Here is a 12,688-nt window from a genome sequence, read left to right as displayed (position 1 = left end):
ATGTGTGGAAAATGTGACGTACGTAATCAACAAAGAAAGGGGTGTGAGAATGAATGGCGTGGAAGTGAACGCCTGATTTGACATGGCACAATCAAGTGATACAAATACTTGAAAAGGAAAACTTTTTCATTTCTTTAAAATAATTTAAATTCCAGCTTTAAAATGCACCTAGTTTTCCTTTACACTAGAATTCATAAAACGAACATCACTGGGTATGCACATCAGCTAGTAAGATATAAAACTCACAGTGGCATCGGTGTTATTCCTGGGCATGTTTTCCTCAAAGCCGCGGCCCTGCTCAAAGCCTCCGCCCTGGATCATGTGGTCCTCCGGCCGGTTCAGCACTGCGGCCATGGTCACGGAGCGGTCTGCGTGGATTTCAAAGTTCGGGCCCTCAAACTGGTTGACGATGGGTACCGGAGGCAGGGATCGCTCCGCCACAACTGAACCAAACAACAAATATATTTTCATAGAAAGCTATTACTTTGTGATTTGTGGCAGAACCGCCTTGAGGTCCTTATACGGATTGTTCTCCTTATTCGTGTCCTGCTGGGGATGCTGGCTAGTCGGTGGCGAAGTAAGGTGAACATCGTGGAGGCAATAGAGAACCGTTGCATAAGTTGCCTGTATGCGTTGTTGTAGCACACCCTCAGCTTGTCCCATTGCGCTACGGGATATTGTGTCCACAGTTCCCACGTGTATAGGGCAGTGCAGTATGTCTTAAAGAGCCTAACATCTTGGCTGCAGTGGCAGATATCTTCTTACGTATTTATTTATTTAACTACAAAACACAGATACAGACAGTCATTTATAAAACAATAACTTGAGAATTTGCCTTTAAAATGGTTTTAAATGGCAACACCGAGATGGTTGAAAGGAAAAACAATGATACTTTTTAGATCCATTTTAATATATTTTGTTGCAACAGTAAAATTATCTAATAAGTTTTTTCTTGGGACCATAAAAAGCCTTGCCTGTGTGGTGTGAGGAGGGGTCCCCGCTGCAGGCTTCGGTGTCCTCATTCTGCCTCAGGTCCAGGGCCTGAGAGGCTGCATCATGTTGCATGGCCTGGGGCGACCCACCCTCTCCGCGGGACACACTCCCTCCCGCATTCGGTCGCACATGACAGCTGCCTTGGTAGACTATTTGCTAAAATGTACTTTCTTGTTAAAACTCTGTTCAATTGAACAATTTAATTTTAATTTTACTATTGGTACTCAAATTACAAGTTACTGTTGAAAATCTAAATTAAATCAACTTTAATTCGACTCCGTATCACATTCCGGGGCAGAGATATTGCGTTAAGTATTCCTCTGGCGTCCCCGACTTCTTCTACCATTCAAACAAACCAGTCTCTAAACATTCCTGGCACTAATAAGAACAAACATTGAAATTTTCAGCGATATCGGTCGACACCTTTTAGAGTTTTGCCAGTACAAACCAAAGAATTTGTATTATTTTTAGCGACTTTCGCAAACGATAGCAGTCGTTGAGGAATGCTATCATTTAGCTTAAGGCTAAAAGAACGAGAATCGCCCTCCTGGACCCATTTCATGGAAAATCAGTTCTTATTAGTGCCACTAGTGTTTAGAGAGTGGTTTGAATGGTAGAAGAAGTCGGAACGCTCAAGGAAGATATGGCGCAATCAACTGAAATAAATATGTGTGGAAAATGTGACGTACGTAATCAACAAAGAAAGGGGTGTGAGAATGAATGGCGTGGAAGTGAACGCCTGATTTGACATGGCACAATCAAGTGATACAAATACTGTAATGTTTCACCTTTTTCGGGTGTGAGAGTAATTTTATATAATTCCTTTTGTTTGTTTAAAACAAATATAGAATTTTCTTCTCTCTTGGCTATGACCGATGTTTAAATTTTTTTTTTCTAAGGCTTTGCATATGTGTTCGCAGGGATGGAAAATTCCTCCCCTACAACACATAAGCCTCCATGAAAATTGGACCCTCTTCTTTGATATCTACAGAAAGCTACTTAAAGCTCTCTTGTACTATATATCTTTATAGACATATGTACTTAACTAATTAATACGTTATTTACGATCTTGAACGCAAATATACCCGTATTTATATTGTAATTAAATTCCATCAAACGTTGTGTAATTTTTTTGATTTATGATATAGGATTTTAATTACTTTCATTTTTGTGGTAACCCTCTTGGTTCTGATCGAGGTGTTGAGTTCAAAGTTGAATTAGTCTTTCTATTGCAAACCTAGACTTAAATGAATTTTCTGAATGAGCTAACTTTCCTATTGTAATTATTCTGATTCCCTGCACCCTAACAAAATCGTAGTTAAACGCTGATAAAAGATATTATACATGTTTATTTGGACAGGTAATTTAATATAACTCAAATGGTTAATTGTTAGTAAATTTGATTTTGGTGAACTTTTGTGTCTGTGTGGCACCACTCCTTTATGATTCTGCTGCTATAAGGTACATGTAAAGATTGATTTAGTAGGTTAATGTAATTAGTTAATTGCATATTTGACGAACTCGGAATAGCCCATTTGCTGGCATAATTTGGCTCCAATCCTCCATCAAGTAAACGAGATGATCGGGAGTGGACTAGAAATTTGCACAATCCTTTGACACGGCTCCCTGATTGATACCTAAGTTATCGTGTCCCAAGAAGCCTTCCACGTCATCATGTACTGCATTCAAGTTTCCCCCCGGGTCCCGATACCCCCAAATTCCGACACCTCCTTGGACTACAATTTACTTAGGGCGAACCGGTTTCGTCCTACATACAATCATATACTCACGGTTTGTGTGGACTTACGGGTCGTGAATCCTCATTCCACGTCTAAGAGAAGATGCGAGAGTGGTCTACCGACCTAAATGCAAGCTGTATGCAGGTCCGCATCCTCCAATAGACAGTACATACGAATAAATATATGTATACATACAGTTTGGGAAAGGTTTATAACTTGCAATACAAGGCTATTTACCTCGCATCCCAAGCTCGGATCTCGCACAAAGAATTCTGCACAATTCTTAGCTTGGTAACCGAATATATACGTACTAATAAGGTGATACTAATAAATACTAGTAGAATAAGAAATTATTTGATAGTTTGTTTTGGAGAGCTATCGAACTCCAGGCTTTTGTTTGTTTGGTTTTGACGTTTTTATTTAAGAGAATCGTCATCTCTATTTGGTTTGGTTAATGGTCTTGTTGTAGGAGCGACCACTGCCTCCTATTGATGAACTGTATTTGTTTTAAATTTTACCTCCAGGGTTCAACATTAATTTTTGTTCATCCTATCCCGTGATTTTCCAATTGTTTCAAGTGGTTGATTGCCACATTAGAGAGTACTCGACCCTCAAATATCTCAGGCAACTGATGGGGTTTTGTATGAGCACCCAATCAATAAAATTCAAATGTTTCGTATAATTATTCGATATAAATCTGGCTAACCCGTGATTTTTCAATTGTCGATTGTGAATGATAAGTATTTGTAAGCACGCAGCTTCCAGCTGTTTCAGGTAACCAATAAAACTGTGCGATTATCTAATCAATGGTATTCAAATGTTTCATGTAATTTTTTGATATAAATCTGGCTAACCCGTGATTTTTCAATTGTCGTTTGTGATTGATAAGTATTTGAGAACACGCATCTTCCAGCTGTTTCGGGTAATTAATAAAATCCTTTGTGACTAACTAATTATGGCCAAGGTCGTTTTCAAACTATGCGGTTGACCCAATTCTCCAGTGATCCTTTGTTTTGTAAACAAATAATATAAACATCTCCTGACACACTAACCTAAATGTGAGATTTGTTTATTTTAAAATTCCTTAGAAGTCATTTGTGCCTCTTTACTTTTATTGCGCACTATTTATTAAAATATTTTTAAATCTTTTATTGAAGTTAAACTATTTATTTCATTTTCCGAATTTAGTAAACTTACTAGGTTAAATGAAGAATAAATATAAATATATATTTAAGTACACATATCTCTATTGTCAAAATATGTTAAAAAAGAGTACATATATTAATAAATAAATATAAAATATATGATTCTACATAGTCTGGAATATTAATAAATACATATTTTCTTTTTCAATAATATAGATATGTTCTCGGGTAGGTATTAAAAATCGCTACCATTTCGATGTTTCGATTAATAAATAAAATACATATATATAATTACATTACTCATATATATATTCTTTATATACAATATTTTATTTTATATTTATAAATATATATACAAATATACAATATACATATATTAATGTGTAATTCTTTGTTTTGTTGTTTTAATTTAATATTCAATTGATATACTTCCACTTCACAGCCCTTCTGTGTCTCCTGGGACCTGAAAATTATTTATAAAAGGAAAACTCACCCACGTCAAGGTATTTCCGGTCGGGTAGTACACAACAACCTTGATGAAGAAATCCTACCTAATTAATTGTATTTTTCAACTAATTTCAAAATAAATCTTTTCGACTATTTATTCCTATTTAATATTTTATTCTCGCTTGAATCGTATAAATTAGCTGATATTTAATTTTTCTTCCGAACGAAATCCTAATTCAGAAAACCCGTTGATTTAATAACACCTTTCTAGTTTAGGCTTTTGAATGATAGCTGTTTCAAATTCTTTTTCGAAATGATAGACTGATGATTAAAATTCCGGTTAAAACGACAAACACTTTTAACACTGTCGCTATACGCACGATGGATTTTAATTGAACAATTTATTAATTCTAAATTTCTTTTTATATAAATTGATAAGAAAATTTATTCCGAATTGTGCAAACTTTTAATTAACTTCTTAATAAATTAAATTTTTTTCCTCTTACTATTAATTTTAGAACAAAGGTTTAAACGTTTATTATTATCGAATCCTTTTTTTTTGTTTTTGTGTTTCTTTTAACCTAAGATGAAGTATTTATTACTATTATTATTATTTTTTAACCAAATTGACGTTAAATTATAATCTATTTTTAAATATCAATACGCGATCACGTTCACTTTAGATTAACGATAACAAACTCTTAAATTTAATTTGAATGTTTTCACTTTGAATGAAATAATTATTTTTAAATTTTTAATTAATTCACAATTCACTTTTTGCACTTCACTTAACACTTTTAAGCACTGAGTTTAAATTATATTTATTTTCACTGTTTAACCAAATTAAACTGATTTAACAAAACTTCACTGGTGGGGTTTTCAGAATTTAGAAACTGAATTTAAGACTTTTTACAAAAACTTTCTAAGTCCAGGTACTTGTTCAGAATTTAACACTTAGATTATTTCACTAGAATTTTACCAATAGACGTAGTACTGCCATGTAACAACTTTTCAAACCCTCGGCGCGACTGCCTCCTGACTGATGAGTTCCATCTTTTATACCCCTCTCAGGTTCCAAAAGACGTATCTGAATTTCTCTTGATGCTTAATTCTATCTCCTATCAACTCGTAAATCCGAACATCCCTCTCATCAATATCGATTCTGCTTCCATAAGATGTTCTGCTTTCCGGCTCTGGGCGGTAGTTAGTTTTTATCTCACAAATCTAAGTCGATAGGGTCCGAATCGGGTAAGTCTGCGTTAATCGCCCAAGCTCCCTTTGTCCTCCGTTCATACAAAAATGTAGTTAAGATCTCATGATTTTGTGTTCCTTTTTTTTCTCAATTCGCGATAGGTCCATCCTCAATAACATATATATAGATCTCAATTTTATGCATCTCGTGCGAAATTGTTTAAATCCATGCTGAAATCTTTACTACGCATTTTTGAATTTCGATTCGTCTAAATTCTACTCAATTTTATTGTCCCTTATATGGGCTTTTCCATTTTCACCAGTACTTTCTCTCTTAATGCCGCAGATTTGAATTTTTCCTTATCTTCTTGGATTTTCTTTTATCCGCGACGTTTTCTTGCACAATTTCTTCTTTTTTTTCTTATGTTATTTCTCATAACTCTATAATTAATTATTTTCCAAGTCGTATTTATTTATTTCACGGATAAATTTGAATTGTATCACTTTTCTCCACTTGGATTATTCTTTATCTTCATTCTTTACCCTTTCTTTTATCTTTTCTCCACTTTTCCCGACGTGTGTGGTCTCCAGGAAAATTTCATACTTCATCTATTATTAATTAATATATAGTTTTCCACACTTCCATGGGAGATATACCTAATTAGACTCTGGGATATCTGTCATTTTTATTGCCTGATCCAATCTCCGCCCCATCCTCCATCTTTCTCATACCAGAATTCACATAAAACATATGCACTGACATCTGTTTATGTTTAAAATTTTGGTACTAGACTCGTAAATTTAGTTTAATTTCAAACCTATCAATTTTAATCTCTTTTGACTAATCTAAATACTTCCATAAGGTCCACGTTAAAGTTAATCGCTTTTCTAATCGTTTATTACCTTAACGTAAATAAAAATCATGTTCGGATTTCGATTGTTTACCCTTCAAAATATACATGAGACCGCCAACCTTTTATCTTGTTTCGATCCCTTCGTAATATTGGGTAACTCTAATATATATCTAACCTAATAATCATGAAAATGTCTACTTTTCCTGAATCTAATCTATCGATATATGTTTAGTGTTACTGTCTTCTTCTGATACTCGATTTTCACGTCCCTAGAACCTTCGTAGCAGCTAAAATCTCTGTATTAACCTTCCATTCGATCGCCGCACTTTTCTAAAATGTGTATTTTTTTTGCGAGATTTTCATTCAAGATTGATTTACCAATATGTCCGTTTCATCTTAAATTGATAACGATTAATTTCCATTGTTTCCAACACTCACTCCTCTCTTTAGTACGATTTTTATCGAACATGACACCCTCCTTCTATCATAAATAATTGTACTACAGTTGAAAATTCTGCCAGTGATTTTCCTTCGCTTTTCCCGTCCTTTTTTTATACTATCACGTTTATAGTTTTTCCATTGCATTTTCGTGTGTGTGTTTTCAACTTGTAAATCTTCAAAGCACTCGATTTCAATGGTTCGCCATCACCTAAATGTCTCGGTTATTGTAAACATTTCCTAGAGTTTGTCGCCTTGAACGTCAGTGTTTATACCATAGTGCGTTCACCTCTAATTTTTGTGGGAACGGAAATGCAATTAATTATCTTTTTTAATGTCGGGTCCAAGGTTCAATCCTTTGTCTTTCGTAGACACACCCCCCTTCGTTCACTGATTGGTTACTCAAAATTTTATAGCTCTTTGTTCAGATCTATTGGTTGACAAAATTCAATATTTATTTATAGGCCTAGGAAAAGGGGAAGTACCAGTCGTCCTAGACGATTTTACGACATCTCTGCTCTCGTCCCGGAACCTTGATTTAATTTCAACTATTACAGGAGTCTACTGCAAGCAAGCTGGATCAATTCTTTCTCCGCCAGATGTCGTTAGCATGTCCGTGTTCATAAATAATTTGCATATTTTCTTGCAGCTATGGTTTATCTGTTTTTTCTTTCACTGTGATTTAAAGCCTTTCATCACAGTTCCCCCCTCTGAACTCAATTTGCTGTGGCTAACGTTGTATACTACTTTAGACATCGAAATTGTGTTCAAAATGTAGTCTAGCTTTTCTCCCCCCTTCGTTCTGTTATTCCCTATCTCTCTTTCCATTCTGTTATTTCCTTTCTCTACCTCACTCTATCATTCCCTATCTCTCTCTCCATTCTGTTATTTCCTTTCTCCCCCCCCTCATTCTGTTATTCCCTATCTCTCCTTCCATTCTGTCATTCCCTATCTCTCTTTTCATTCTGTTTGGATTGTTAACAACCTTGACTTTGAATCACATTGTATTTTCTATTTTTTTTTTCGCGTAGATTTTATTTAATGGAATTTTCTCTAATTTTGATAAACTCAAAATTAATCTCTTTTTTTTTCTGGGAAAAAAAACACGCCCCTCGACTCGCGTGTTTAGGTGGTCCTCAACCTGGTTGGACTAAGACCTCCCTCACAATGATTCATATAAAGATTGTTTGCAATCTCGCGGTCTATTGACCAACTGAAGGGCGGGTGGTCTCTTGGTGTGCAAATAATTGTTTGTTTTGGTTTTGTAAGTATTATATTTTTGTGAAATGTATATCTTTGCACGACCTCACCCAATCCGACAATCAGTGGTATACATGTTTCATTTAAACTTTTCCAGCATTTTGTTGTTTTTTTTTTTTTTTTTTTTCTTTTTTTTCTTTTTTTCTCTTATTCGCTAAAATTTTTTTTTGTGTAATTTCTAATTGTCTTTTCATAGATCATTCAAACAAGTTGTCCTAGCCTAGGTGTTACCCATCATAATTTTTTAATTTCAAAACTGTTCTTAACTAACCTCCAATTTTCTCATCGTTCCTGTTTCCTTTTAAATTTTTTTTTTTTTTGAAAATTTAACCTAACCATATCGTAATTTCTAATGTTCCCTTTTTATCTTTACCTAATGTCTACTCTAAATCTATAGATAACCTTATTTCAAGTTTTCAAAAAAAATTCTAACTCTATGCATTGTCAATTTAAAATCTTGTTTTATAAAACGTACCCTATCCTATTTATAATATATATATTTTTTTTTTTTTAAGTTCCTTTTGTGGGTATATAGCTCCTATACGTTTTCCTTCTGTGTTCTTACTTTTCTAACAAAATTTTCCTACACACTAACACACAAATTTTTTTTCTAAACTAGAAAATCAATATTATCGAAAAATTTTTCTCTTACTCTATTAGTAAATTAGAATATGATTGTCGCTTATTAAAAAAAAATTTGTTCACTCAACCTTAAAGACTTAAGGACGACCCGCCCCTCGCAAACAAACTGATAGTCTAATATTTCAGTAATTTTTTTTCTCCCTCCCTCCTTAAATTATATCGTATCCTAACATTTTTATTGGTATTTCTCAATCGTTTGTTTATTTAAAGTTTCAAATTTTTGTAAATTTCGCATTTTATTCGTTGATTTCCACTATCTCTAAACCCGGTTTTTGTTCCTTATTACATGTATAATATTTCGCTAAATGAATTGCGCTATAATCTCCTTTTATTTCCCGAGTTACCGGATCAATTAGCGTATACGTGTTACTATAAACTTCTGACCCAATTACATAAGGTCCATCGTAAAGCAGATTGAATTTTTTTATTTCTTTTTTGAGTAGGTTTGATTGTGTAAATTTTTTCAACTTGACCAGAGTCCCAATCTCATAAGTTATTAATCTTTTGTTGAGATTATAGTATTTCTGTCGATTTGCAGCGCTTTTCTCTAAATTTTTCCGTGCTGCTAATCTTATTTCATTTATTGTTTTCGTAGATTTTCCGCAGCCTTGAGTATACCTGTCTAAACTATAAGTTGGTGATTTCCCAAAAGCTATTTCATTAGGTGAGAATCCTGTTGAACAGTGTATCGAATTATTGTAGGTTTGTTCTATTTCTTTAAGGAAAGCCGCCCACTTGGTATGTTTTTCGTGACAATAAATACGGAAAATTCTACCTAGTTCTTTATTCACGCGCTCTGTTATGTTCGGTCCGGGATTTCGTATTGAAGTATGTACGATTCGTATGCCCATCCTATTTAAGTTGTTTTCCCATTTCTTCGATGTAAATTGAGATCCGTTGTCAGTTAACAAAGCATCTTTTTTTTTTTTTTTTTTTTTTTTTTTTTTTTATTAACGACAATTATAATTACAAAGTTAAGTATATTATTCGCAGTCCTCCTCACTAGGTATTCCTGTTCCGAGGCGGACTGTAGGTTTTTGTATAGGTGTAGATCGTGATTTCCTTGTTAATTTCTACAAAAAAAAAAACTAAAAAATTGTCTTCACATTTGTTCAGTTCATAATTTTATTGATTTCCTCATCTTCATGTTTACTTAGCCATAATTTGATGTTGTTTTTAAATTTTTGTGTCTCCGTTGTGTTTTTGAGTTCAATTGGCAGGGCATTATATAGTTTTGTAGCATGGAAATGATGATTTTTCTGGCCAAAAGACGTTTTTAATTTTGGGATGTTCAATAGTTTTGAGGATTTCTTCCTTGTAATATAGTTGTGTTGGTCGGCAGGGTACTCATATTTTTCTGTAAATTTGATTAGAGCATTTTTTGAGTATAGTTTTATTATACTGAACACTTTAAAATTTTTAAAAATGTCTTTTGATGGAGTTCTTATGGGTACTTTAAGGATGATTTTTATTATTGCTTTTTGAGTTTTAATAAGCTGCTTCATGTGGATGTTTGAGGCAGATCCCCATCCAATAATCCCATATTCTATGCGTGATTGACAGAGAGCATAGTATACCTTATATAAATCATTTATACTTAGTACATTGCGTATATTTCTAAAGTAGTATATAAGCTTTGTGAGTTTATTTGTGATACTATTTATGTGGGAGTCCCATCGAAGATTTTCATCAATTTCAATGCCGAGATATTTTATACTTCTAGAGTGTATTATGGTGGGGCAGTGGCATGATTGCGTTTCGTTTTTTCCTTGACAATCATGTAATTTTAGAGCATAATCCTCAGCTGGTTGTCCTCTAGCCGTTATAGAAAACGTTAAATATTTAGTTTTGTTAACATTAAGTGTGAGTGAGTTTTGCATAAGCCATTTTTGCAGAAGGATAAGCCCGTTTTCAGCTTGTTTGTAGGTGGTTATCCAATCACTTTCATTAAATAAAATGACAGTGTCGTCGGCAAAACTAATGATTTTTCCGTTGGTGTGTAAGTTGCAGATATCATTTATATATATCAGAAATAATAAAGGTCCTAGGACACTTCCTTGCGGTACACCGTAATTGATTGGGAGAGGTTTACTTTTACACTTGTCAATTTTAACACACTGTGAACGTTCTGACATGTAACTTATCAGTAGATTTAGAGTTGTGTTTGACATCCCAATTGTTTTAAGTTTCTTGAAAAGGATTTTATGGTCTATCGTGTCAAAGGCCTTTTGCAGGTCTATAAAAATTGCCAAAGATTTATTTCCCTGGTCTAAGCTTTTTGTGATCGTATTTATGATATCGTCTATGGCGTCGGCAGTACTCAAGTTTTTTCTAAAACCGTACTGAGATTTCGATATTAGGTTATTATCTTCTAGGTACATCATAAGTTGTTTTTTTAGTACTTTTTCCAATATTTTAGAAAAGGTACTGAGAAGGCTTATTGGTCGATAGTTATTGATATCATTTTTACATCCTTGTTTATAAATAGGTATAACAGTAGCTTCTTTAAGGGATGTGGGAAATACGCTTTTAGCTATAGATAGATTGATAAGGTGTGTCAGCGGGAAGGTAATTTCTTCACTGAGATGTTTTATTGCATTGGTTGAGATTACATCATCCCCTGATGACACATTTGGTTTTAGGGAAGTAATTATGTTTTTGATTTCGTCAGCGGTTATTTGTTTGAAATTAAGTTCTCTTTCCAGATTTCGAGCTTCATTTGGTTTGTCTGCATCATTTTTAACACGTAATGTAATTTGTTTGGCTAATTTTGATCCAACATTTGTAAAAAAATCATTAACATGATCAAGAATTTTGTCAGGGTTTTCGGCATATAGAGTGGGAACCTTGTTTATGTTCAGTTCATCGATTTTTGATGTATTACTGGTGGATTTAGAATTCGTGAGTTCATTTATGATTTGCCACATTTTTCTGGGATTATCGTTACATGCTTCTATTTTATTTTTATAATAGGACTCTTTTGTGGTGTTTATGATGTTTTTGCAGATGTTTCTATATCTTTTATAGTATCGTAGCTGGTGTATATCATAAGGATTTTGTTTAAGTTTTTTATGTAATTCATCTCTTTTTCTTATGCAGTTTATAATATTCTGTGAGATCCAAGGCTTTATGTGTATATTCTTGTGTGAAATTTTCTTCGTAGTTTTTTTGGTATTGGACACTATGTTATGTTGGATTATATCAATGAAGCTATTCCACGCATCATTTGTGTTGTCAATATTTTGAATTTTTTCCCATTCAGTATTTTGCAAATTATGCTTAACGGCATTCCAGTTTGTTTCTGTTTTTTCAATTATCGACGGTCTATTTTGAATTTTCCTTGCTTTGTTTTGGTTTATTGCTAGGATTGTTGTAAAATGATCAGTTATTGTTGATTCGTATATGACAGATTGCGTATGTTTTTTAGTTTTACTCATTATATGGTCAATGCAGGTTTTGGAATTTTCAACTTTTCGAGTGGGTTCATTTATAAGACTTTTAAGACCATGAGAGGCTAATGTCTGCAGATATTCATTTTTTTGGGGGTGACCGTTATCGAGAATATTTATATTTAGATCTCCAATAAGAAAAACATTTTTAGTTTCTTTTTGTAGAGAGAGTACCTCATCCAAGGAATTAATAAAAGGATCCAAATTGTAAGATGAAGGTGATCGATAGATTGCTAGTATAGTTGTTTCATTTCCAATTTTAATTTTTAGACAATTGGCATTTATTATTGTGGTTTCCTTCACTTCAGCTTTTATTTCATTTTTTACGTAGACAATTACGCCATCATTTTGTTTATTACTAATTAAGGTTGAGTAGGTAGTATATCCAGAAATCTCCATGGGTGAAGATTTCTTATTAATCCAACATTCAGTGAGAATTATGATGTCAAAGCGAAGTCCGATAGATTTTAGTAGAATTTGCAATTCATCGAAATTTTTATTTATGCTTCTTATATTTGTATGTAGAATTT

The 12,688-nt window shown here is 33.5% G+C and overlaps 1 protein-coding gene across 1 annotated transcript in view; it reads right to left on the bottom strand.

Moving 5' to 3' along the window:
• The window catches only part of LOC149408825 (uncharacterized), a 286,048-nt gene that overhangs the window by 147,147 nt on the left and 126,213 nt on the right, over window positions 1-12,688 (bottom strand). Inside the window, exons 14-15 of the mRNA XM_089650404.1 lie at window positions 975-1,149; window positions 247-443 (exon numbers count right to left, since the gene is read on the bottom strand). Coding sequence (XP_089506530.1) covers window positions 247-443; window positions 975-1,149 — 372 coding nt within the window. The remainder of the gene's footprint in view (window positions 1-246; window positions 444-974; window positions 1,150-12,688) is intronic.

The sequence above is a fragment of the Hesperophylax consimilis genome, unplaced genomic scaffold (genome assembly GCF_061612785.1).
Source record: "Hesperophylax consimilis isolate HC1 unplaced genomic scaffold, BYU_Hcon_1.0 scaffold_55, whole genome shotgun sequence".
Taxonomy (NCBI): domain Eukaryota; kingdom Metazoa; phylum Arthropoda; class Insecta; order Trichoptera; family Limnephilidae; genus Hesperophylax; species Hesperophylax consimilis.
Note: the sequence above shows the minus strand (reverse complement) of the source record. Positions and strands in the feature narration are given on the sequence as shown.